The sequence below is a fragment of the Aulostomus chinensis genome, chromosome 14, assembly GCF_037954235.1.
Source record: "Aulostomus chinensis isolate RoL2024-O1b breed Wild chromosome 14, RoL_Achi_v1.0, whole genome shotgun sequence".
Lineage (NCBI taxonomy): Eukaryota > Metazoa > Chordata > Actinopteri > Syngnathiformes > Aulostomidae > Aulostomus > Aulostomus chinensis.
In genome coordinates, this window is record NC_141333.1 from 1,342,696 (window position 1) to 1,369,862 (window position 27,167).

Genomic DNA, 27,167 nt, shown 5'->3' on the forward strand with positions numbered 1-27,167 from the left:
AATGAGCCTTAAAATTCCTAGAGTTTGTGTGCAACAGTGGAATGAATATTAATTCTGACACTGTTTCTGAGTAACCTCAGAGGTCCAGTTCCTCTCATCTCACATTTATGTACTTAAGGGCTTTTATTTTGAAAATGGGGAAGAAACCAAATCCAAGTAGTCAAAAAAATGAAAGATTAGACATGAAAAACTCATTTTCAAAAAGCAATGACAGGAACAAATTAAAAGGATAAACAATGAAGTTTTAATCAAATTAATCATCAGAGTTGATTACAAATGTTTGATTTTTTTCCACATTTTTCCAAATTTCATTCAAGTAGTTCTTAACATGATAATGTCAGATAATGCACAGCTACAAAAGAGTTGGAAAAATGTAAATCATTTAGTAAATGACAAATGATATTTGATTGTTTTGCTGTGTTATTGTGTCGATTATTTCTTTCTTCATTTTAAAAGAGTCAAAGTCAAGACTTACAAAGGAAAAACTGACAGTGACCAGCAAATTTAATTTAAACATTAGAATCAAGTACATTTTACAGTTTAAAAAACTCTGTTTTATTTATATTTACCAATCATGACAAACTCATTCTTAAAACTGATGAAACAGTAAATATGAAATGCAGAGGTATGCATTTTCATCTGAGATACATTTAATTACAGATACTTGTTCAATGATATCAGGCTGAATCACCGTAAACCCCAGGATGTGCAGCCGCGTCGACGCGCAGGAGCGGTTCAGACATCAACGTCACAGTGAAACCCGCGTGTTTCCCTGGATGTGTAACGGCTGCTGCCCTGCACCGAGTCCTCAGTTAACGAGGGATTCATTTGTCGTCACTCGGCTGTTTCTCACCTCTCCCGCCTGATCTTCCTCTTCCTGTAGGACTGAGCTCAGAGGACGAAGGCGAGGCTGACGACGATCTGAACAGCGAAAACACCGAGAGTGTTGATGAAGAGGAGTCTAAACTGAGAGTCCGGCTCCTGGCCAACAACGAGGTACCGCCCTCAGCACCATCAACACACGTACACACTGATGAGCGCACTGGTCTGTCCAGCCCAAAGCCTCACCTGGAACTCACGAGGTGAACTCATCAGTGTTAGGAAACTGAGATGAACCTAATCTAGCCCCAACACTGAGATGAACCTAATCTAGCCCCAACACTGAGATGAACCTAACTTTGGCCTTAACCCAGAGATGAACCTAACTCTTGCCTTAACCCAGAGATGAACCTAACTCTTGCCTTAACCCAGAGATGAACCTAACTCTACCCCAACACTGAGATGAACCTAATCTAGCCCCAACACTGAGATGAACCTAATCTAGCCCCAACACTGAGATGAACCTAATCTAGCCCCAACACTGAGATGAACCTAACTTTGGCCTTAACCCAGAGATGAACCTAACTTTGGCCTTAACCCAGAGATGAACCTAACTCTACCCCAACACTGAGATGAACCTAATTCTAGCCCCAACACTGAGATGAACCTAATTCTAGCCCCAACACTGAGATGAACCTAATTCTAGCCTTAACCCACAGATGAACCTAATTCTAGCCTTAACCCACAGATGAACCTAACCCTAATACTCACCCAGAAATGACCTTGAACCTCTGCCCTGTCCCAGAGGTCCTCATAAGACCTTTAACTGTATCAACCCCTCTGTCCAAGCAGGGCTGTGGGGGTCCGAGTAAAGCTGTGTCACAGGATCTGCTGTTTGAGGGCCAGGGGCTGATGGAGGTGAAGCAGCTGGTGGAGCAGAAACGGGTGGTGGAGAGGGAGCTGGGCGAGCTGAAGGCTCAGCTGGAGAAGGCCGGCTTTTCCTCGCTGTCACAGATGAGGTGTGTGCTTTTACTGTGACGATGCACTGACAGATGTGTTCGCACATCTGTGCCTCCTCTGACCATCACCCCAAAGAAAAGAAAACTGCAATGCAGTTATAAAATGCATTCGGAACATTAGCATCAGTAAGCATCTGTTAGCTAAGTCTCTGTTAGCCTTTTTAGTGATTTAGCTTCTTTTTGCCCTTTTAGAAGCAAGCTAGCATCTGTTAGTTAGCCTAGCTGTGCGTTGGCCTCTTTTAGTGCTGTGGTATGTCTGTTGTAGACTTGTTTTCAGTGAATAAAACCTGTTATGGGTGTTTGGATGTCACTTAGCCTGGATTAGTCATGCTGTAGCATCCAAGCGTTTCAGTGGCGTGTTGGGCTGAACTACAGCAGCTCTCTGCTTCCTTTCTTAGCCATGTTTATCATGTGTTTGCAGTTCATTCATCTTAGTTAACCACCCAGCTGCCATCTGTTATTCTCTTTGTGTTGTAGTAGCATTGTGCTAACAGTGTAGCCACTGTGTTAGCGTCTGTTAGGCTCCATTAGCAGTGTGTTAGCTGGACGAGGAACTGAAAGTTACAGGTAAGGCCTCGGAGATTGGCTGCACAAGGCTTAAAGCAGTAATACTCAGTCTTGGCCTCTAGAGGGCATGAGATGAATGAAAAGCTGTTGTTTTTCAGGAAAGCTCTGTTCAGTCTGCTCGAGGAGAACCAAGATTTAAAGCATCAGCTTACTGACGGGCTGCAGCCTGACAGTGTTCATGGTGAAGAACAGAAGCTGCTGGAAGGTGAGGAAGAGGATGAAGAGGAGCTGGATGTGACTATAGAAGGGGAAGGGGAGGAGGATGAGGAAGGCTCCGAGCTGTGGGACACTTCAGATGCAGAGCCGTCTCTGTCCGAGGGGAGACACTCTCTGAAGAAGATCCAGAACTGTGATGAGCACGAGACGAAGAGAACCAACAGACCTGAGGTCCTGCAGCTGGGTCCTGAAGCCTCACAGGTACACGGCTGATCTGTACCGACATGTTTGTTTGTTTGTTTGTGTGTTTGTTCTCGACAGACATGGAACACTGATGTAGTTGGCTTTCAGGCGAGAGGCGGGAAAGTTTTCTGCAAAAACTGTTCCTCCACACTGCTGGGCTGTGGTAGCAGACAGGAAGTGCAGCCTGATATGAACTCCTTGCTGATCCTTGGCCAGCCTGGTGATTGAGGCCTAAACTTTCCTCCTCATTCCATTTTTTTCAACCAGGAAGGAGACAGAGATGTACCAGTCGGTTGGCAGCAGGACGCCGCCGCCATGTCCTCAGTGACGGTGGAGAAGGCAGTTCGTCTGCAGCAGCAGAGCAAAGAGTTGAAGGAGCGACTGATGGTGTCTGAGGCCACCGTGCAGGCGCAGGCGGAGCAGCTGAAAGACTACAGAGAGCTGCTCAGTCAGTCCACTGTCCCCTCACTTTTATCCTCAAAGAACCAAGAGGCTGACCAATATTTACTCTGTCGGACCGGAGTTAAGCTCTTTCTTCTTCTTGTGCAGCCGAGACGACGGTGCAGCAGGACAGTAAGCAGATCCAGGTGGACCTGCAGGACCTGGGCTACGAGACGTGTGGCCGCAGCGAGAACGAGGCGGAGAGGGAGGACACTAGCAGCCCGGGTATCCATGTTTCCTGCTTTACCTTTACACAAACATTTAATACACTTCATATCGATACACCTCATGAACAGAGCTTCATGAGCTGGTGAGCTGTAGTTACGACTCAGAGACACTAGAGGGCAGCAAAGGTACAGTCTGACAGGATCCAGCATCTTTCTCCTCACACATACATGTTCATCTATGAATGATGCTTTCCTGTATTTTTACACAAAGTAGTCGAATAAAAGTGAGGTCACTGAGCTTGTGAGTGGCTCAAATATAAGAAAGGGAGAACCTGCACTCAGAAATGTTCAAATCTGTACCGAAGAACTCTTGAGAGCTGAAAGCTTTTGTTATGTTAGTTTGTTTCACAGTCGCTTTTGTGGTCTTTGCCCCTCATTTGTTCCTTTAAACACAAGGAAGCTGATCCAGCATCACTGATGTGACCCTCAAAAGTGTCACAGTGAATAATAACATTTCTACTTTTTATCTTTATTTCTGTTCATTCTTGCCAGTTATTGCAGAATTTAATCTTTTCTTTTCTTTTCTCATCTCACTCTTTGGCGCAGATTCATTTGACTCCCTTTGAAAACACAGGAAATGACCTGAAACTAATTTAGCGATTAGTCCAAAAGTTGGGATTTGTGCTTGTTTGATACATGTGTTATCAGAAATTGTTCTTACGAAAAGTCCAAAGACAAGAAAAACACCAAGTAATAAGCAGAAGAAAAGGAGGAGAACATGTTTTTCATACGACAACAGAACTGTGTTCATAATTATTGATAAGAGGAACATAGCAGCGGCGCCCTGCTGTCAGGGTTCTGGTCTGAGTGAACGCAGATCTACAAGCAGAGTGTAACAGCAGAGTGTAACAAGCAGAATGTAACAAGCAGAGTGTAACAAGCAGGGTGTAACAAGCAGAGTGTAACAAGCAGAATGTAACAAGCAGAGTGTAACAAGCAGGGTGTAACAAGCAGAGTGTAACAAGCAGGGTGTAACAAGCAGAGTGTAACAAGCAGGGTGTAACAAGCAGGGTGTAACAAGCAGAGTGTAACAAGCAGAATGTAACAAGCAGGGTGTAACAAGCAGGGTGTAACAAGCAGAGTGTAACAAGCAGGGTGTAACAAGCAGGGTGTAACAAGCAGAGTGTAACAAGCAGGGTGTAACAAGCAGAGTGTAACAAGCAGGGTGTAACAAGCAGAGTGTAACAAGCAGAATGTAACAAGCAGAGTGTAACAAGCAGAGTGTAACAAGCAGGGTGTAACAACCAGGATGTAACAAGCAGAGTGTAACAAGCAGGGTGTAACAAGCAGGGTGTAACAAGCAGAGTGTAACAAGCAGGGTGTAACAAGTAGGGTGTAACAAGCAGAGTGTAACAAGCAGGGTGTAACAAGCAGGGTGTAACAAGCAGGGTGTAACAAGCAGAGTGTAACAAGCAGGGTGTAACAAGCAGGGTGTAACAAGCAGAGTGTAACAAGCAGAATGTAACAAGCAGAGTGTAACAAGCAGAGTGTAACAAGCAGAGTGTAACAAGCCGTGTTCCGGCGGCTGCTCGGTTCTCTCCGGCAGAGTTTGATGACCTGGAGATGTGCACCTCGCTGGACTGTGGGTCCCAGTGGTGGCCCACCGGCAGCAGCAGCTCCACCTTCACCAAGCCCACCACCATCACCACCACCCAAAGTTCAGGCTACGGAGACGAGGTCTCGTCCCTCCAGCGCCTGGTGGAGGACCTTCGCTCCCAGTTGTCCCGCTCCCAGGGCGTCATCCGGGGTCTCCAGAGCCGCCTGCGCTCCATCTCCACCTCCAGCGACTACGGACCCTCCACACCACGCAAGGTCAACTGGTCTTTCCAGGCCTCACCATCCCAAAGTGGGGCAGAGGAGGACGAGGGCTGGCAGTCATCTGACGGAGGTCCCCTGGCTTCCCCGCGCCTCCCTCACCCAGACAAGGGCCTCCAGGAGCTGGTGTCCCGCGTGGACGCTCTGGAGGACCAGCTGAGGAAAGGAGGCAAGAAGTCCGGCGGCGAGGATGGAAAGACCGCTGCCTGGCCAGGGTGAGTGAGAGATCGGGCTGCTGTTTATCTGGAGAAATGTGACATGCCAGGAAGAAATATTTCAACACAGGATGGACAGATTTCATTCCTGCTCCTCCCTGCAGAGTTTTAACCCTCTCCCGTGGTGATAAGGGTGTGCAGATATCCCCCGTGATTGGAAAAGAGGGAACATCAAGCGAAATATAAGAAAATACCCTTTTAAAACAGGGTGATTTAGACAGAAAAAGAGCTGCCAAACCATTAATTTTGAATTAATCTTTGTTAAGTTAAGTTAAGTTAGTTTTTGGTGTTAGCGCAAACTTGTAGTTCTGTAACACTTCAATCAATGGACAAATAAACCAGGTTCACATTTAAAAAAACAAAAAAACAATCCCTTCCTACAGATTATACAGATTATGGGATATGATGTAAATTTAAAAGCCAGGACTGGACGACTGGTGGTAGGAGACATATTGGTCGCTAACGTGTAACAAGACGTAAAACCACAGATGTGTCCGTGTTAGCGTGGCTGCTGGACAGTCCCCGGGATTAGCCAGCACCGGGCTGGGAACAGTTTGACCGCGCCACAGTTTAGCGGCGGCGTATACAAGCGGATTCAGACCATAAAAGCACATTAGACTCATGTCAGAGGATGAGAGGACCCCCCCCTCCACATGTGGTCCAGATGTAAGAAGGCAGCAGTAGATGTGTGTGTTTTAATTATGATAATCGCCATCGTGCAGGAGAGAGCAATCAACAGGTGAGGCAGCGATTGAATCAGAAAGCTTCATTAACCAGCTATGATATGAATTCATTCACTGGTGGACTCATGAGAGTCATAATCTGGGATTACACTGCTGTATTCATGTTCTTGAGGCCCCCCCCAGGAACCTTGGTGTGTGAGCAAGTAGAACCAAAAGAATGACCTTCGGATTCAGGATGGTGTCTTCTCAAACTAAACCTGACACTCGTTTCTTTGTCCTTCAACAGTAAATTCGACACCTTGATCCAGGCTCAGGCCAGGGAGCTGTCGCACCTGCGCCAGCGCCTGCGGGAAGGCCGGGGCGTGTGCCACATCCTCACCCAGCACCTGGGGGACACCACCAAGGCCTTCGAGGAGCTGCTGAGGGCCAACGACATCGACTACTACATGGGCCAGAGCTTCAGGGAGCAGCTGGCTCAGAGCGGCGCGCTGGCTCAGCGAGTCGCCACCAAGATCAGTGGACGTGAGTTCGCTTGAATAACACGGTGGCGTGTCATGGCGGGGAATCGAACATGTGACTGAGTAGATGAATACTTGATTTACCAGCCTGATAATGAGCGCTGGGTGTTGTGTTTCCATCAGGAGATCGTCCAGAAGATCCAGGGGAGAAGACGGAGCTGCTGGCCATCCGGTCAGTGTTACCTCATTTATCCGTGTGTGTGTGTGTGTGTGTGTGTGTGTGTGTGTGTGTGTGTGTGTGTGTGTGTGTGTGTGTGTCAGTAACAGCTGGCTCAGTGATGTAACACTCTGGCGGTTGTTTACTGGGCTGGTGATCAGACTCATCCAATAATGACTGAAGCGGAGTGATTAATGAGAGCCAATCAATGAGGCTCAGGGACATCCAGGACATGGACAGACGTGTCCTGGATGTCCTCACATTCCTGAGCTCCTTTCCCTTAAAAAAAGATTTCTAAAAGTTCTTTGAGTTAATTTTATGAGTTTGAAAAGGAGCTGAAGTTCTGAATTTTTGAGGAGGGAGGATACGTGATGTGATAGAGGAGCGAGTGATCAGCCTTGTAGCTTTCCTGCTCAAAGCTGAACCATCGCTATGTTAGTCATATTAATATCATGGCTGCTGGATCCCGTGTCCACAGGAAGGTCAAGCGTGTGACTCTGGAGACAACACGTCTTCTCTGCCTAATGTAGCCTCATTTATTCATCCTGCTGCGCCGCTGCGTCCAGTCCTGTTTCCTGTTGTCTCGTCAGACCCTGAAGCCAGTTGTTAATTTCGGGAAGCTGCTGTGATGTCACTGCATTACAAAACCCCAGAGACATGTGGTGTCACCAGGCCGGAGGGCAGCGCCGTGCCTGGGCCACCCTCCCCACCAACACTCCTCCGCCCGGAGCACGAGGCTCACTTGTTATAGTTGTGAGCAGTGGCTCAGCGGATGTCTGAGTATGAACCGTCCAGATGATCGGTGGGCTAATTAGTGACGAACCAATGAGGAGGACACAAAGAGGACAGAAGGAGTCGGGTCAGGGCACTTATATAAGAAGAATCTAGACTCTGAGTCCCACGTCTGTCAGAGCGCTGCTCTTCGTCTCTAGCAAGCGTCAGAGAATTCTCATCGACTCTCTCTGGCTTTTTAGACCCTTTCAGCTCTTCGTTTTGGTGCCACGGCTCCTCTGGTTGGCTCTTTAGCCGGCTAACGAGCCAGACAACTGTCAACAAAGTGGCGAGAAATTAACCAGCAAGCAAAACATGAGCTGAAAAAGGAGAAGTCCTTTTCAAAGCAAACAGTCAAAGAAAAGTTCCAACAATTTACAGTTTGGCAGAAAAAAGAACTGCTGCCTGCCATTCTCCTCCTGGGACCCTGCTGACTTTGTACTGATTCTAATTCTTTTGGTCTTTCATTATTGTCTCTCTGTCATTTTGAAGCTACGCTAAGAGCCTGAGGAGGCGCCAAAGCTCACCAAGACCAGCAGGAGCCAGGGGCTCAAAAGCCTGTCACTGTCAGGGCAACATGCCTTAGATGTTCAGGAGCTCTGGTGGGATCCCTGATCTCATCATAGATTACTTTGTTCAGCAGGAAGTCTGCCATTTTGCTTTTTCCTTTGTCGATTTCATAACTTGTGTCGCTGAACTAATCCAGCACAACGGAGGCATGTGTCCTAGTTTTTTCTGGATCTTCGGCTTCAGTGTGAGCAGTTTTCTGTCAGCCTGGTTGTCCCTGGTCTCCTGCTCATCCTCAGACCTCTGGATGTTCAGTTGCTTATAACCTGAAACCAACCAAGGGTGACGTCAGCAGAACCAGCCCGACTGCTGGAATGCGACTTTTGAACCCCCGACCTGCTCCATGCTGAAGTGCACTGAAATATGCAGAAGCTCCAGGTGGCTCCTGGAGGCTGGGCGCTGTTGTTGGGTAGAAGCAGCGCTGGGTCAGACTGCCATGAACAAACAACCCTCTGTGAACAATTAGAGCGGCTCCTCAGAGAGATAGAGAGACATATAGAAGGAGAGAGAGGAGAGAGGGAGAAAAGCCTGCGGTAATCTATCATCATGTTGATGCAGCGCAGATGGCCGACCAGATGTGCTGCAGAATTATTGTGTGTTTCTGCGACAGTCGATTCGTTCAGGACATTTCTCTGCTTCTACAGAGAGCAGGAGTGGGGGCTGAAGCGTGTGTGTCCTGCTGTGCATCAGTGTAATTCACATTCTGACTCTGTGTGTGTGTGTGTGTGTGTGTGTGTGTGTGTGTGTGTGTGTGTGTGTGTGTGTGTGTGTGTGTGTGTGTGTGGGTGGGGGGGGTCACTATGTGTCCTCAAGTAAAAAAAAATAAAATGCCATATTGTTCAAAAGCTCTAAAGCTCATAAAGTTCTAAACCCAGAGCACAAATACAGCAGCCCTCAACATCTGGGAAGTTCAGCGTAATATTGGGGTTGTAGATGCCTGTCAAACGCGTCACTGAAGCAGGGCGACAGACACGTTGAGTCGCCGGCTGACGTTGTCGTGTTGGCCTGCAGACGAACAGAGACACAAGTGAAGAGAAAAACCTCTGTGATGGAAGTAACGATACATTAAATAGATGAGGGTATGTATGTGGAGTGACGGCACTGAGGGTTTTGCTGGCCGCGTGCTGACATGGCCTCTAATCAGGTTAAGTTATTAAGACCCTGAATGGGGAGGGAAGTAGGTCAGAGAGAAAACAGAGCGAGAGGGAGAGAGAGAGAGAGGGAGCGAGAGAGGGAAAACGTGAGGCGAAGCGGCGGCAGCTGGACAGAGACGCGGTATCAGAAGCTGCACATGCTGCTAAAAACCCAGCTCTGATCTCGGTTACGTAAGGTTTACTCATATAACCGTGGATGCGCTTAATTTGTGGAGGGAGGATGATTCAGGTTGCAGCTTCACCCTCAGATGAGCATCACTTCCTGGATTCCTGGATGTGAAGTTTTCTTCATCCTGAAGAGCCACTCTGGACTTAGCCGATGCATCCTGAAAACACACAAGATGAAAGAGGAGGAGCAGCTTTGTGGATGATCCTTCATTCGGCTTTTCTCCCTCCCTCTCCCTCTCTCTCCCTCTGTCCCCCCCCCCCCTCTCTGTGTGACGGCGAGCCCAGTGTAAAGTCCCCCAGTCCTGCATATCCATTGTCCACACGTCCTCTAAGTGTTTGGTCATCGCAGCTCCCCTCAGGGCTGCCGCTGGTGGGATGAGGGTCCGTTCCTGAAGGCTAACTTTCCTTTAAAAGCTCTATTCAAGATTTCATTTCAAAAAAGACTCATTTTGGAGGGCAGAGAAACGCAGCAGCAGAGGAGGAGGTTGTTTAGTTCACCACCGAGCTGCAGCAGCCATTAGTTTAGCTTTTAACATGGAAGTAATTTGACTTCAGCCTCACCTCCTCATATAGCAGTTGCTGAAACCTCTTGACCTGTGGGAGCAACTGTTCCTGGACCGTCTGACTGATCTTAAACCTTTGGATCCCCCGTCACAGCTGATCCTTACAATCTGCTGTGGGAACCAACGTGTTTTGGTTTGCTGGACTTTCCTGCTCCACTGGCCTGACTTGGATCCCATTTGACTGAGCACCTGTAGTCCCTTCTGATCGTCCCAAGAAACCTACTTGGAGGATTTACTCTGTTTTTCACCTGATTGCCAACAGGCCCAGTTATCTCTCCATCCCTTTATCCTTGGCTCACGCTCAAGCTGCTGGCACACATGCACGTAGAGGTCACGACCTCGGCCGATAAGCGAATGAGTGACGCTCAGTTACCTGTGGAGACACCGGCCTGGGGTGAAACTGCAGAAAGTTCGAAGCTCCCCTGAGGGAGAGAGGGGAAGATGATCAGTCTGTAGCCCAGGTGGAAGCGCGGTGAGCTGAGGGGGGCAGATGGCGCCCCTGTGGAAGGTCATGCTGTCGAAGAGCAGCCCTCTGTACCGCGACTCCCTGTTCTCCTTCTCTCTGTGGGAGTGGAAGGCTCAGGAGCGAGAGCTGCTGCTGCTGAAGAAACACGCCGACAGGGAGAGGAGAGCCCTGCTCACACAACTGGACAAGTAAGATGGAGAAAGCGACACGTGACAGTACCAAGTCCTTCTTTACAATAGAAGAAGTACAAATGTTGGATCTTCAGGACAGTGAATACACGAGTTTAGAACTGAAAGACCTGCTGTGTGTGAATAGTATTCAGTTGATTTTTTGGGAAAAGCAACACTGAGATTCACCTCAGTTGTGCATTCTGGATGTGTTCACTGTCATGAAGGAAACCTGGAAGTGCGTTCTCTTAGTAGAACGTCTAGTTCTCTCTTCTCCAGGGCAGAAATCTGAAACCAGATGTGTGGTTCTCAGAAGCTGGAGATACTAGCAGGTTCAGTTCTGCATCAGATCCACCAGTAAACCCCAGACTGGTGGATGGTGGAGTCTTAAAAACCTGGGTTGCTAACAAGAGTCTAGAGGAGCCTACAGAGGTCATGGAGGTCATTAAAGGTCATCAGAGAGAAACACAAAAAGCCTGAAGCTTCGTGGTGGAGACCTTGAAGTCATGTGACCCTGGTGTAGCTCCTTCATAGGCTAATCTTGGCTTAGCTATGCTAACCGTAGCATCCAGGCTTCCAGCATCATCAACTGATCCGTCCACATTATGATTGATTTAAGGATGATGGCTCGACCCTCAGGGATCAGCTTTGTAAAATCAGGTTGTAGATTGCTGTGGAACTCCCAGGAAAGAGGCGCCACTTGTGTTTTAACAACACTTTACATGTGAGTTCTTGATCAAAGACGTAAGAATAATAAGGGAAACTCATTTCCCTTCATAGCAGTCTGTTGTGTTTCAGGGTCAAAGGCTAGCAGTCTGTTGTGTTTCAGGGTCAAAGGCTAGCAGTCTGTGCTGCCTCTCTCTTTTGGCCATCAGTGACTCAAAATGACAACCCTAAACCCTTCCGCTACCACTACAACCTTAGTTGCCCCCCCCCCCCCCCGATAAAAAAAAGTTTTCTGAATCTGAATCAACCAGGTTCATTCATGGTGTCTGTATTGCATTTAATGATGGAGTCGTGTATTTGAGGCTATAGACTTGCAGATCCCCGTTCATTCCGACAGGAGCCTCAGGTTGTGTTTAGCGGGCTAGCTCTCTAGCTAACACTCAGCTGTTCACCAGCTCGCTGCCGTCTGGAGCTGCCTGCAACGCCACGTGACACAGTTAAATACATAACAACGTCATGGTAACCTGCATGTGTGTGTAGAGAATAGAGTTGTGATGTGAAGATTAGGAGTGTAAAAGTACTGTGGCCGAGTGAGTGGCGTGAGTGTGATGTGGGTGACCTTCACTGTAGCATCAGTGTTAATTGAATCAGCTGGAGGCCAGCGGCTGCATGCGTAACTCATAAAGAGCTCATGAAGGATCGTATTTGTTCTCTCTTCATGATAACCTGTGTGTCAACCTGTGGGAGGGGATGACCGGTCGTGTGTGTGTGTGTGTGTGTGTGTGTGTGTGTGTGTCTAAGAGGCTTCCCTGAGCGACGTGACACAGTCATCATCACGTCACTGTGTTAATGAGACGAGACAGATGGGCAGGCAGGTGGACACACCTGGTGAACACACGTCATCAATGCTTGTGTCAGGCTGCAGCAACAGTCATTAGCTGGACACACACACACACACACACACACACACACGTGTATACATATATTTCTAAATATATATATACGTGTGTGTGTGTGTGTGTGTGTGTAATTGTATGTAAAAGAAGTCATTCACTGTTACTTTTTACTTTGAAGTGTTGAAATGAAATACTTTAATTTTTACTGCGATCAATAAAGTTCGGTGCTCATTTATTTGGATCCTGTTAGCTTCCATAAAGTGGCTGCTGGTCTTCCTGAGATTTATACGTTAGCAACAAGACCTGTTCAAGGAAATATCAATAAATCCCTAAATAAGACAGCTATTATAAATGATAAAAAACAAAATACTGGAATAAGGAATGTATGATGTGACCTCATCTGTAACTGACGCATAGGTTAAGTTGCTAAATGTTGAAAAACATAAATAAATAAAATCATGAAGGTAAAAGATGCACAGAGATTTGTCCATCTTTTGTGATGGTCAAAATTGTAAAATGCCATAAATGAATGAGCACTGTTGGCCTGATCCCACTGGGAGGTGTCATGGCCTCGTTTCAGGGCTGATAAACGATGTACTCGCTGTACAGAGTTGAATACTCGCCAATACTCATCACACACCTCTGTTACTAGTATCAGAAATAGAACTGCTGTTGTTAAAATACCACAGTTATCAAGCCTGACTGGAAGGTAGCTTTGGTTTACAGAAATGATTCTCTGGAGCTGAAGAGCCCAGCGGAGCTTATTGTCCATGGGCTCCAGAGCCAGGGAGCTGAGACCCAGGCTAGTTAGCTTAGCACGATGAATGGTAGGGGGTGGGAAGTGTCAGCACATCATTTTAAATGTGATGCACAGCCCTCGTTTTATTAATGTAGACAAAGACCTCTTGTGGGGTATTTAATGACTTGTGATGGACCTATGCTAACACTCCCATCCACCACCTTTCCTTGTGCTAAGCTAACTAGCCAGGGTCTCAGCTCCCTAGAGACGGGCCTCTACCATCGAGGAGGACGGACAACAAGAGACTTTCCCTAAAAGTTGGTGTGAACTGTTAAATGAACTAATTTAAGCTCTGAAATAAATCAGCCAAACTAAATGAATGTGGACTTCAGTCCGAGCCTGAATACGCAGCTGCGCTCGGGGGGAAACTCTGACTGTGAGTTGTTGTGTCTTCAGGCTCAGCAGAGAGCTTCAGCAGAAGGACAAGGTCATTGAATCTCTCCGCGCCAAACTGAACCAGCCTCATCACAACCTCCATCGCTCCAACACTCCCTGCAGCAGCCACGCCCTCTCAGAGACCACCGACCAATCAGATCGCATCTCCTATGTGTCGGACGAGCAGGGTTCCACAAACGAGGATCTGGATCTTTGCTCCGACGTGGACGCCGTCAGTGAGCCGGGTCAGGAGGAAACACGAGCGTCTGCAAGAGTTACCACAGGTGAGACCACCGCCTACGTCACACAGCTGGATTTACATCACTCTGTCAGACGATTACATCACATCGGCCTGCAAGTATGTGTGTAACTGTTGTACTTATATACAGTCAGAGTCCCTGCAAGTTCCCAGGTAATAATATCATGTGATGAAGACGATTGCGGTCTTGACGGTCAGCGAGCATCTGTATCTTAACCAAATATGCCGCTGGCAGCGTGGCGACACTCAGGCCTCGCCCCTCACGTCCTGTCGCCTCTTGATTTCCAGATGGCCACTCCCACAGTGGCGGCATGTCCCACCATCCGTCTGTCTCTCCATCCATCACCTCCTCCCACAGAACCCAGTCCTGCCTCAGCTACCCCAGCATGCAGAGCTGCGGCTCAGCACTCACAACTGCAGACCTGCAGAGTCAGACAGGTAGGACCAGGCTCCGCCCCCTTACCCTTCATCTACCTTCACCTTCATATACCTCGTACCTCTGCACTGCTGCTCCGTGCAGATCTTCCTCCTTGTCTTTATCTTCCTCTCACACTGTCTCTCCATCTTTTCATCCAGTGATTTTTATCTGACTCTCCCATCTTTCTCTTCCCTCAGCTTCTTCTCTCCCAGCTCCGGGTTTCCCCTCTACCCCCTACCAACCCCTCCCCTCCACCCAGAGCACTTTGCCCTTAAATCATAACCCCACAACCTTGCAAAACTGTTGCCAAGGCAACAGAGGTGTGGGTTTCTCCCTGGCAGAGGTGCACCAGGAGCTGCAGATGTTACAGAGGCAGCTGGGAGACGGTCGAGGCAGTGCGTAGCTTGGCTGCACGTGTGTGTGTTTGTGTTTGCAGTGGGTTGAACCTTCACCTGACTGTGTTTGAAGCTCAGTGGCAGCGTGCAGCCGCAGCTCCTGCTCCTCCAATTACATCCATAAATATAGAACATCTACTGAAGGGTATTGGATAGAAAGTGGAGGGTGATTCCAAAGCATCTGAGTATATGTGTACAGTATATACAGTATGTTTTTATAAGTCTTTCTTAAGAAATGCTATTGTTATTTCCCAATAAAGTAACATAATTGAAATGAAAACTACGCAGGAGGGACCGGCTGCGAGTCCAGGGCTGCAGCAGCAGGATCAGATGCTGACCCCTGGCTGCTGATGTGTTCTGGTCTTGTTATCGTGGGTTGAAAATGTAATAAACTGAGATGTAAGACGAGAACACAAGGTGGCGCTGTGCTGTGCAGTGTTTCTCCATCCTTAACTGCTGCCACGCCTCATTAATGCTGCGGCGCTAGGAGATGTGTGGAGACGGTGGGTGTGGACTGAGGATGGCCTGCTCTTCGTCTCCTCTTCTCCATTTCTTCCCTCCGCCTTCGTCTCTAACAACTCCTTCTCGTTGAATAACCTCACTCGATGCTTAACGGAGCCACAGCACCGAGCTGGAGGAGGATGTCCTCTGACTCTGAGCTCCAGTGATCGATGGCGCTTTAACAAACCCTAACCAGCCAAACCAACCCCTCCAAACAAACTCTGCTTGTCTCTGGTATTGTGGTTGCTTGAAAAACAACCATTTCTCTCTTTCAGAGCCAATGTCTGTTTTATCAGATAAACTAAATGGATGTTCTGTTGTGTTCTGCAGGGTTCTCCGCTCCTCAGTCCAAACCTCTGCAGGGTTTCCCATTGCTGACCCACCAGCAGGCGGATTCCTCCGGCTTCCTGCCGCTCTCCTTCCACAGTTACCAGCCGTCTCCTTTCAGCAGCAGTCTGGATGCCAGCTCAGCCATGAAAGCCGGAGCCAGCTTGTTGGAGAGCAGTGCACTGTGGGATATGACCTATGGTACCCGACCAGCGAGAGCGGGAGCTGACCTGTCATCCGGGTCGTCAGGGTACCAGTCGGGCACCAGCCACACAGGTAGGCGCCCTGCTGAAGGCGGTCAGATGTCTTCTACAGGTCCACGTCAAACCTCCTGCTCAGTGGTGCCAGTGATTGGTGCTGGAAACACAGTTGGGATTCAGGGGAGTCGCCCGTGATGCCAGAGCTGGTGTTTGTTCTTCTGTAGGTTCAGACTTGATGAAGGAGCACCTGAGGGAGATCCGGAGTCTGAGGGAGAGACTGGAGGACTCCATCCAGACCAACGACCGCCTCCGCCAACAGCTGGAGGAGAGGCTGGCCCGCGCCGCCACCGAGAAAGGTAACATGGCAGCTGCAGTCCTGTTAGAGTTATAATCACACTCAAATGAACACCCTCAGAAAGGTTAGCGCCTTTAAGACAAAATACAGGGACCAGTTTCTCTGCTGATGCCTTCAAGTTGTGGATTCATCCACCTGAAGATGAAGATCCACTTTTTGCATTAACAGATATTAAACGAAACGCCCATTTCTGGATCCGGAGCTTTTCTGTGTTTTCATTTATTTTATTGTATTCATTTTTATTTAATTTTGTGAATTTATTTATTTTAGTTATTACATTTATTTAGCAGTTCATTCATTTGTATTCCATTTCTAAATGTTTGTATTTATTGATTCTTATTCATTCAATCATTTTTTTTGGAATCAATCAGAAGACAAAGACATCCTTGACTCCTCTGATTCTCTCGTATAAACACGACTGACAGATGATGAAGAGATGATGTCATCATCAGAATCTGTTCATGATGCGTCAGGGAGTCTTGTCTCTCAAAGACACCCTTCTTGCCTTGGAGGTCTGGAAGCCCCACCCTCCCTAATGGTAGACTTGTCTTCACTCCCCCCCCCCCCCCCTCCACCTCCACCTCCACCTCCACCTCCTCTTCCTCCAACACGGTCCCCAGGTGCTCCAACGAACATCTACATCCAGGGTCTGGACTCGGTGGGCCAGCTGTCCAGTGAGATCAGGCTCCTGAAGGAGGAGAACATCAGTCTGCAGACGCAACTGAAACAAGCCTCCCGAGGTTCGACCTCACGTTTTACTCTCAGCAGCTGTTTGTGACATCATCAAATGGTTTCTCATGTGACATCTTTGCAGATATTATGATGAAGATTATTCAGTTTTATCATCCGTCACTTCTAGACAGCAGTAAGGAGGTGGAGCATCTGAAGGAAGTGGCATTGCTGGACCGGGCCCGGTTAAAAGAGGCGGAGTTAGAGGCTGAGAGATGGGCGGAGCAAAGCAGGAAGGCACAAGGAGAGACTGAAGCTCACAGTGAGGAGATCTCGCAGCTGAAGCAGGACAGACTAAGGAACCAGGAAACCATCAACAGGTTGTGTGTCTCTTCCTCCAATGCCCCGCCCCCTTTGTTGACTGACAGCAGGTTCCCCAGAGGGTTAAAGAGTTAATGCCCCTGGAAATCTCGCTCTTGGTGACCACAATTGTTTTAGATAATGGGATGTAGAAACAATATTAGTTGTTAATTCAGACTGTCTTTGTGTGTGTGTGTGTGTGTGTGTGTGTGTGTGTGTGTGTGTGTGTGTGTGTGTGTGTGTGTGTGTGTGTGTGTGGGGACAGGCTACAGCATGAGGTGAGTGTCCTCCAGCAGCAGCTGTGTGAGAGCCGAAGTCTGGTCTGCTCGCTTCAATGTGAGCTGCAGGTGTACCACAGAGTGTGTGGAGCAACCACAAACACACACCCAGGTAAGACCAGCCACACACACACACACACACACACACACACACACACACACACACACACACACACACACACACACAGTGATATTTTTCAGTCCTTCACTTGCATGTTTTTGAAGCAGGTCATACCAGTGATGGTGTCCCGCCTGGCAACAGCTCTGTGAACTTTGACCCCAGAGAGCTGCACATCCAGCTGGAGCAGCAGCTGAATGACCAGGTCAGCACGCAGCCGCCAGCCAGGAGGCAGCTCTTCAACGGTACGTAGGGAGATGAGATCAGACATCAGTAGCGTGGTCCTCTTAAGGGCGGTGCACTAATGACACGGCCTCTCCTCAGACAATGCCCCGTCCCCCCCGGTGAGAGACACTGGCCTCGTCAGTCCTTCCTCTCCTCTCCATCCTGCTCAGAAGCTCTCAGAGACCAGAGCTGACCATCAAGGTGAGAACTCACGTCTTCACTCCTGCAGGTGTCACGAACTCGCCGTCATTAAAGCAGTATTTTACAGCCGCCAAGTCCAGTGTGTTATGTCACAAGAGGAAACGTGATGCGTTAGAATCACTCAAACAAACCAGAGGGTCATCAAAGGCGTCGTGAGTCTTTATTCATCCTCTTCAGTGATGGAAGTGAACGAAGCCTTGAAAGATCTAACAAGTGTCAAAACTATTGGTTGACATACATGTCCCATATCGTCCTGACAGGAGCCTCGGCGCTCCAGGGACAAGCCCCAGACGGTTCCTTCGCCAACCCTGATGGTCGCCATGCCGTGGGCCACGTCGATGACTTCAAGGCTCTGTGGCAGCAGATCCTGGAGGGCAGCAGTCTGCTGCGCCACATGGAGGCCGCCTTGAGTTCCTTGAGTGCCTCGCGGGAGTTCAGCCGTCACCAGGTGAGAGGTGACGGCGGCGGTTGGGAAGCTCCCAGTCGAGATTGGTGGTGAAAAGCCACCGCAGGGTTGAATCAAGGCGCCATGTTTAGAATTCACCGATCATAGTTACTGTGATTAATCTCTTATTAAATTATATTTCCAACTTTTAAAATCACACATTTGAAGATCAGATGTATATAAAGATGATATAAATCATGACCAACTGGAAATTAAAGCCCAGAGTCTCCCAGAGGTCCCCAGACCCCACTATGAGAACCCCTGGTGTATGCTGGTTCTACCCAGGAAAAACAAGTCAGTTACAGTTGAGGGTTCCACCGTCTTGCTGACCCGGTGTGTTTGTCGTGTCTCAGCCGCCGCACGTCGGTTCCCTCCGGAAGCTGCTGGTCGACTCCAAGAACCTGCAGCAGATCCTGGAGGAGGCCCGTTCTCTGCTCCAGATGTTCTGGAGAGCTGCGCTGCCCAGCAACGAGGAGCCCAAACAGGTCGGAACCTGCTGACGTGACTCATGTCCATATTAGAGAAGGAAAATGATCCACATGTTAACGGTGCACAAGAGTTCCGACATCGTTCCAGGAAGCCACACCACCTCGTCCTTGTAGTCACTCTCATTTCTATTCGGTCTCAAACTTTATTGACATTGACATGGTTCCAGACAGGAGAATGTGAGTCAATGATGCAGCTTCAGCTGCTTCTCAGTTCTCACCGTGTTCCTCCTGGAACGCGCTGACGTGAAGACTTTTCCTGTGTCTTCAGGATCCCTCTCTGCGGGATGAGGTCGTGACCCTTCGTCTGAAGCTGGCTGAGCAAGAGGAGGCTCTGAGGGACTCCATGGAGAGACTGAAGAGCTCCAACCGCACCAAGGACAGCATGGAGCACTTCATAGTCTGCCAGCGTGAGTCGCAGAGGAAACTCATTTCTTTTCGTTATAATCACACTGACAGGTTTTTGATTAACTTCACACACGCCGACCTTTTAAACTTGTGTCTGACTCGTGGACCTCATTTGTGACTCAGAAGCCACCAGCCTGGCTGCTGTGCTGGAGGTCACCTATTTAAGACTGTTTTTACTTTTACAGAAAAGCATTTCTCCAAGCTTTTAGTGCTCATATCTCTGGTTGGATCATGAATCTGATGATAGAAATCTGTCCCAGGCGGAATGTTCCTTCATCTCAGGACTGCTCAGCTTCATATTTCACCACGAACACTGTTGAGACAAAAAACCCTGAAATGTGGTGATTTAGTTCAAAATGTCTCGCTCTACTCAGAAGCTACTGAAGGACCAAGTGATGTCAGGGACACATTCCAACAGTAGCAAAGCACAGCCCACCCAGATCAGCTTGAGGGGAGACGCTAGGTCATGGAGCACCTGCATCACCTTTACTAACCACCAGGGGGCAGAAGACCTAGTTGAAACCTCTGGAATACAAAATTCTGCCGTTTGCTGAGTGGAGCTGTGGCTCAGTGAGCGCCCTCATCTTCCGAGGGCATCTTTGACGTCACCAATAACCACAAACTCATGTCTTTTGTTTGTTAACAGTGTCGAGAACACGAGACGTCCTGAAGAAAGCCAAGACGAACCTGCAGGTGACTTCACATGGCCGCCACCTCCCACACCTTCATCACATGCATCATTCATGACATGTCTGGAGGAGAAACCATCTCCGCCTTGCTACCCTCTCTGTAACGCCGTCTCCCTTCTCTCTCCTATCTCTGGCTGAGTCTCTTCAGGAGAACCAACTCAGGATTTCAGCTCTTCATCCTGCCTCTTTCTCTTCTCCCTCCTCCTCCTCCTCCTCCTCCTCCTCTTCTTTGTCCTTCTCCTCTTCCTCATCCCCCTGGCCTGGTAAAGGTACAGTCCCCTCACTCTGCTGCGTTTGACTGAGATAACACAATGAAGCTGCTTGTTCTGAGCATACTTGTGGTATTCAAGATGCATGAGTGGGTTCAAAGTGGGTGCTACCATACGAACGGAGCAGAATGCTAACTGGACCAGGGGTGTTCTGAGGCGCGACTCCTGACTCTGAGCTCCTCACATGACTGGCAGTTGTGTTTCTGAATGCATGCGAGCCTGAGAGGACGGACAAGCATGTGTGATAGAAGAGGTTGTTCACCCTGAACGAATGAACCAGGAAGTGTTTGGTTCGCACCTCAACACCTGGTGGGACTGCTGGCTGTGGAGAAGCAGCTGAGAAGCAGGAGAACCTGAACTAACATTTATACCCTCACCAGGATCGCCACAGTACGACTCCACGGCAGCGTCACATGACTTGCAGAGTACTGACTTATATACGTAGAATAAATAAATAGAGATAAATATAATTATTTATGGCTGCACGGTGGTGCAGTGGTCCTCACTGTGGCCTCACAGCAAGAAGGTTCCGGGTTTGAGTCCCGGCTCGGGCACGGGATCTTTCTGTGTGAGTCTCCATGTTCTCCCTGTTCCTGCTGGGTTCTCTCTGGTACTCCAGCTTCCTCCACAGTCCAAAGACATCAATTTGGGGACGAGGCTGATTGATTCTCTAAATTGACCGTAGGTATGAATGTGAGTGTGAATGGTTGTTCGTCTCTGTGTGTTGGCCCTGCGATGGACTGGCGACCTGTCCAGGGTGAACCCCGCCTCTCGCCCATTGACGCTGGGATAGGCTCCACCCCTGCGACCCTTAATGTGTAGGAATAAGCGGAAGACGATGATGGATGGATGGATAATTATTTATCTGTTTAATTATTTGTGGCTGAACACAGATTGTGGTGTGGCGAGAACAGCAGGTTCTGCAGAAATAACGTGATGTCACATCTGTGTTTCAGACAAAAACGCCAGAGGCTTCTGTGAGCTCGCCCTCTCTCCTGGTTGGGGTGTCATGATGCCTCGGACCTCTTCCTCCTCCTCCTCCTCCTCCTCCTCCTCCTCCTCCTCCTCCTCTGTCCTGCGGCTGACCCAGCACCAGCACCCCCTGCAGGCAGCCCTCCTGTAGTGCACCAGCCCGTCATCTTCCGTGTCTCTGGTTGGTCGAAGAACATTTCAGTCATCAGAGTGTTGATGAATGTGTCTCTGCTGGTTCGTAACCGTCTGTCAGACCAGAGCTCTGGTGTGAGTCGCCGGATCGACAGCTTCTGATGAAGTCTTTAAGCAACCCGAGGTGGTGATGTCGCCCCAGGCTAACATGGTCCAGGCTGATTTTTCCAAAGTCCTAAAGTGGCGCTAGATGATGTCTCAGTCTGAGAGAGAGGAAGGACGCACGTTCACTGAAGAGCTGAAGAGAAACTATTCATGATTGTAAATGGAGAAATAGCACATAGGCTAGAGCAGCAGTATGGGTCAGCTGGTCCTGGTTCAGGTTCCGTCAGCGTTGCCTTCAGCATGCCACAACTCCCGCCCTCCTGCTGCTGGATCGGCGTGAGGCGGAGCCTGCAGCAGGACTCAAGGAAGGTGGAGTTTAATTTTGGATGGATGTTAAATTTCGGGTGAAAAAGAGAATCAGCCTGATGTTGCTGGACTGAAAACAAAAAAGTGTGAATGCGTGACGATGTCACACTTTCACACTGAGCTGATGTCACAGTTACGACGTTTAGCTCATTTTGAGTTTTGGTCATCATACCTCGACGCCAAGATGTCCTCCACATTCTTGATCAGACTGGCGTTGGACATCACCTGATGCCTATGACCTCTGACCTATGAAGAATTAGGGGAAGAATTTCTCTTTTGCCACTTTGAGTGAGGCTTCAGTTTTTGGACTTTTCTATATGACACCACGTCCACGTCTGACGCCTTCATGTGGTGAACAAACCAACACGGAGGAAACGTCTGATGAGGTCAAGAGTCAGAAGCTGTCGATCACTTCGGCCTCCAGCCACGGCCCCTGAGACAGGAGCCCTCTTGAGGCCATCAGAAGAGGCTTTAAAAGCCCAAAGGGGAAGTGCTGCCTGGGCCTCTGCCGAGCTGCTGTGTTGTTCATGTGTAGAGTAGCACCGTGGAAACGAAGCCATACTCAGATGGAACCGGAGAGATCGCACTGCCATTTTGTCCTTTCTGTGCTGGTAATGTCATAAATGGAAACCTGCACCTGCAGCAGACAGTCTGTGTTCTCCTGCATTTGCTCTCCCAGACAAAAACGTTGCAGCTTTGATTTTGCTTCAGATCTGGAGTCAGTTCTCTGCAGATAATGAATCCTGGTTGCTCCTGCTCAAACACTCATCTGTAGCTCGAACAGCTCTCCGACTAGAGTCGGACTGATACTGGACCGCCGATGGACGATAACTGACATCATCTCCTGAGCCGTTGCCATGGTAAAAGATGCAGCTGTAGCGCTCTCAGTTGCACGAACTATATGACATCACCGTGTCTAAGTTATCATAAGCATCTTTTACACCTCATTGTGGTTATTAATTATTCTCTTGAACGGCTGGTTTGGTCTGTTTTTTGACTCCCGCGTGTGGAGAAAGTTACAGAGATACCAAAAGCCTGCTGGCTCACTCGTAGCCTGCAAGCTCACTAGTAGCCTGCTGGCTCACTCGTAGCCTGCTGGCTCACTCGTAGCCTGCTGGCTCACTCGTAGCCTGCTGGCTCACTCGTAGCCTGCAAGCTCAGTAGTAGCCTGCTGGCTCACTCGTAGCCTGCAAGCTCACTCGTAGCCTGCTGGCTCACTCGTAGCCTGCTGGCTCACTCGTAGCCTGCTGGCTCACTCGTAGCCTGCATGTTCACTCGTAGCCTGCAGGCTCACTCGTAGCCTGCTGGCTCACTCGTAGCCTGCTGGCTCACTCGTAGCCTGCTGGCTCACACGTAGCCTGCTGACTCACTCGTAGCCTGCAGGCTCACTCGTAGCCTGCTGGCTCACTCGTAGCCTGCTGGCTCACTCGTAGCCTGCTGGCTCACTCGTAGCCTGCTGACTCACTCGTAGCCTGCTGGCTCACTAGTAGCCTGCTGGCTCACTGGCAGCCTGTTAGTTTGTTTCAGCTGCCATGCTGGTCACAGACTCTGACAGCTGCTAAAGTTCAGATGTTTAAGGCAGATATTGTACAGAAAATAAAGTGAAGGAGGAGCTTGACACACACACACACACACACACACACATACACACACACACACACACACACACACACACACACACACGGCATGAATGGACCTTTGAATGTATCCACAGATTCCTGGACTCCAAACATCCCTATGTGGAACCTACTTGCCGAGCTCCTCCTCCCCTCTGTTTCCTGTCAGGTGAATGGCCGGCTAATGTCAGCTGATGCTATCAGCCGGGCTCCACTTCCTGCTGTACACCGGTGATCATGACACAAGCACACGTTACTGAGCCAGTTACGATGCCTTCAGTGACCGGTCCGTTCTCCTACACCACACAGACAGACATGACTTTTTGTGCAAAATAAGAGATGAATATTTAATTTTTGTAAAAAGCTGCACCACATATTTTGTAACCCTTTGGGTTTGATTTCTATGTTTAATTGCGCCTCCTGATGACAATCATTCGCCCGTAGAAGATGAGAATCTCCAGACTCCTGCAGGACTCCAGACACTCACTGTGGAAATGAGCTTTTCTGGATGTGGGTCATTTACACTGACGTCTCCCTGTTTGCGTTCTTTCCCTGTACAGTCGTCCCCGCCGCTCCTCGTGCATTAACTGTGGCTTCACTGCCTCTTACCTTTTACTGAAATATGCAATTTTGGGGTTTCTGTGCAATACTCTCCTCCGTGGTTGCTTTTGTTGTAGGCGTGGGTGTTTTGAAGTGCCATGTCTCCTTTTTATTTTATATTTTTTAGCTCTGAAGCAGAATTGATTTGAACAAACTTCCTGTTAGTGAATATGTATATTCTGTTTTTGACAATCAAACAATGGCCCATTTTTTTAATAAATTATGAATCAAAGCAAAAAAAAAAAAAAACCTCCAAAAAACTGAGCTTATGTATTTAAAAAGCAATAAGATCAACCAAAGCGAATGACATGTAAGTTATCAAATCAGGTGTAAAATGATTTTGTTTAAAAACCTTGTCGTGTGTAATTCTCTGCAAGTCAAAGGTCAAACTAGAGTGGTTTCATGTATGTAAATATTAACGGCCGCGTGAACATCAATGCAAGTGTTTTTCTGTTGGCGTGAGCGACGAGACGAGACGGTCCGGAGACAAAGACCAGCTGTATTTTTATGCATGTTCTCTTTGTTAAAATGTTTTTGGGGCAAAAGGATAAGAACCTTTTCAATAAAAGGAACCAAAACCAGCCTGCGTTGATGGTCTTGGATGCTCTGTGTTGTCTCATCAGGCTGGTGCGTGTGAACAAGGTGAGAAATTAACAATATGTTACTATAAAAATCAAAATGATTTTTATGAGCTGGAGAAGATGAAAGTAGCTTGTATGTCTGGGTCGTCTGCTTCACGGCTGCAGCAGCCTGAAGGATGCAGAGCGAATGAAGGAGTTCACATGAATAGCAAGGATCAACAGAAGGAATCATTTCAATGTACAAAAAGGAAAATTGTTGAAGTGGTTAAAGTAATGGATTGGCTTCTTTTAACATTTATGTAGAGCGGGAAAGATTTATGATTCCATTGAAAAATATTGTTGCAGCCAGACTTTACATATGAATCCATATGTGAATCTTCTGTGTGCTTTAATGTCACGAGACTGATTGGTGATTAAAAGCCCTTTATTAGGGAACAGCGAGGGTTCTGGAGACCCACAGAATAAAGAAGCTGATCTGGTAACTGTGCAGGAGGGAGACCGTAGAGACCTTTATCAAGCAGTAAAGGTATCAACACTTAAAGTGGACGGATGTTGCAGGTGTGATGAAACGCCAGGAGACGTTTGATGCGGACCACGAACGCTCCAGGCCTCCTGTTTCACCAGGAGGTGGCAGCAGACCCCGATAAACCGCGTCAGGGTTCCCGCGACTCGCTCTGCTCACAGGCTCGATCACGCGCGCTGAATATTATTACCATCAATTGAAACGATTAGTGACAAAAAAGTTCGGTTCAGCTTTGATTCAAGGGTCCAGGCTTGGTAGTTGTGTTACTGTGACGTTCAGCCTCTCACATGGCGTGTGGAGGTGAAGCTCGAAACTCAAGGTGACAACATCCGGAATTAAAGAGTTTTTTACTTTCAGAATAAAAGCATCCGATGCGGACAAAACTCAAATGAATTCAGAAATACACGAATATTATCAGTAGTTATGAGATGACTTAACTCAAGAACTGTAGGTGACTAAAATTCACTCATTGTTCTCCAGTAGTTTTTTTGTGGGGAAGTCAGAAATGAGATACAACAGCCGGTTAATCTTTAAGACCCTTTAGCACTCGAGATTATACATCTTTAAAACCATCAGAGTTAAATAGTTTTCAGTCTTAATGATCTATGAGGGTCGTTTTATTATACATACAATTATCCAAAATATTATTTCGTTACCCTATGGGGTAAATTTATTTTGAAAATCTCAACCGGATCCAGTATTCTTGTTCCTGCTACCTTACACCCACGGTGTCAGACTGTCAGGAGGAAACAAGCGAGGCAACCGTTCCTAACAAATCTCGACCCCGGGATCTGCAACGGAGCTCGACGGGCACCGGAGGATGGAAGACCGCGTGAGGAGGACATTCCCGGTCACGTAGAGCGCGGGGACGGATAAACACCCGACATCCAGGCGGAAGGAAGCCGGAACCGTCCGTCCAGGGAGGAGACAGACCTGCCACGGGTGTCACGGTGGTTCAGGGCAGGTAGACGTTAGCAGCAGCCCGGCTAGCCGCGCAGCTAGTCACGCAGCAGGAAGCTAGCTCGGCTAGCTAGCACTAACTTTGGTTTTGGATTAACTGTCGCGGGACGCAGAGAGGAAGACCTCGCATGGCTCGGCTGAGTCACCAACTGTGATTGCGAGTCACAGCAACCCGGGCTCGTCTCCGAGGAGGGAGAGGCGGCTGCCGGCTGCCGCCAGGTTGATTGACAGCTTGTCATATCCAGATGTGGAGGCAGCGCGAGGACAACGGTTAGCTAGCAGAAGCAACCGCGGCACCGGCTAACGGCCAGGAGTGTCCGACCTGGACTTATAACTCCACAAAGAAGAAGATGAATTTCATTCCGGCAGCGAGGTGCAGGTGAGGTCGAGCCCCACCGAGCGGACCAGCGGAGCCAGTCAGCCGGCCAGAAGCGACGTCAACGGGCTGAGTTCACCAGAGGAGTCGCGGGGAGCGGATGGAGAGAGATGAGGAGGACGGAGAACAAGAACAAGAGGAAACTCTGTAGCATGGAGCAGCAGGAGCGGAGGGGCGAGGAGAAGGATGCGGTGAGTACCGACCTTCATCCTCACGCCCGTCCACGCCACCTGCTCAGGTCCGAGGAGAGGCGCGTGAGCCGGTACCGGTTCTGATACCGGAGCTCTATTTGTCTCGTCCCTTGTTATTACTCCTGCCGTTGCTGGTGCTGGGTTGACGGATGAGGCTGTAGTACGTCACATGTACTGCTTCAGATGCGCAGTGATGGTGTACAGTGTTGTGACGTCATACACCAGAGCTGTGAGGTCATTTTCAGACTGGTTCAGTAAAATATACTAATATGACAGACAACTGCGTGCTTCTCAGTTCAAAGTAAACTGTGGTGAGAAACACAACCATTTGTGAAGTACTGCTCCTCTAAACAGCAGTACCAAAAAATATGAAGTGTTGAAGTGTGCAGTACTGTCAGTGGTGGTAGAGGTGTGCAGTTCCTGAAGTATTTGATACTGCGTTTACTTGGGCTCCAGTTGTGCTGCTTTGATTCCGACCTCCTGACCTTGGTTGGTACTCACTCCAATCAGGTTTCCTCGTCAAAGCAAACTCAGCTGGTACCTGAAAACCACCAGCATCAACGCCACATCCTGAGAGCTCCGATGCGACGTCTCATCTCTGATTCTCAGTTGCTGGTGTTTTTTTGGAAGTATCAGGATCATGAAGTACTACTAGATCAGCTGGAATACACCTTGTCTTCGGTTTGTGAAA

At 48.6% G+C, this 27,167-nt stretch overlaps 2 protein-coding genes across 15 annotated transcripts in view; both read left to right on the forward strand.

Annotated features, from left to right (window-relative positions):
• pde4dip (phosphodiesterase 4D interacting protein) overlaps positions 1 to 24,426 on the forward strand; it is a 78,227-nt gene extending 53,801 nt beyond the window's left edge. For 4 of the 8 annotated variants that reach the window (XM_086223231.1, XM_086223229.1, XM_086223230.1 and 1 more), the window contains 22 exons: positions 884 to 996; positions 1,669 to 1,838; positions 2,504 to 2,822; positions 3,072 to 3,252; positions 3,354 to 3,470; positions 5,019 to 5,502; positions 6,472 to 6,707; positions 6,827 to 6,875; positions 13,474 to 13,736; positions 14,000 to 14,149; positions 15,356 to 15,628; positions 15,777 to 15,908; positions 16,528 to 16,647; positions 16,767 to 16,956; positions 17,202 to 17,326; positions 17,440 to 17,577; positions 17,657 to 17,758; positions 18,019 to 18,206; positions 18,557 to 18,688; positions 18,960 to 19,098; positions 19,743 to 19,789; positions 19,934 to 20,991. In XM_086223231.1, coding sequence (XP_086079357.1) covers positions 884 to 996; positions 1,669 to 1,838; positions 2,504 to 2,822; positions 3,072 to 3,252; positions 3,354 to 3,470; positions 5,019 to 5,502; positions 6,472 to 6,707; positions 6,827 to 6,875; positions 13,474 to 13,736; positions 14,000 to 14,149; positions 15,356 to 15,628; positions 15,777 to 15,908; positions 16,528 to 16,647; positions 16,767 to 16,956; positions 17,202 to 17,326; positions 17,440 to 17,577; positions 17,657 to 17,758; positions 18,019 to 18,206; positions 18,557 to 18,688; positions 18,960 to 19,098; positions 19,743 to 19,789; positions 19,934 to 20,083 — 3,818 coding nt within the window. In that variant the 3' untranslated portion in view covers positions 20,084 to 20,991. The other 4 variants (XM_086223226.1, XM_086223225.1, XM_086223224.1 and 1 more) reach the window with 4 other exon arrangements.
• Positions 24,427 to 25,666: 1,240 nt separating this feature from the next.
• Positions 25,667 to 27,167, forward strand: part of mast2 (microtubule associated serine/threonine kinase 2) — a 138,076-nt gene continuing 136,575 nt past the window's right edge. For all 7 annotated transcript variants that reach the window (XM_086225458.1, XM_086225459.1, XM_086225460.1 and 4 more), the window contains exon 1: positions 25,667 to 26,476. In XM_086225458.1, coding sequence (XP_086081584.1) covers positions 26,396 to 26,476 — 81 coding nt within the window. In that variant the 5' untranslated portion in view covers positions 25,667 to 26,395. The remainder of the gene's footprint in view (positions 26,477 to 27,167) is intronic.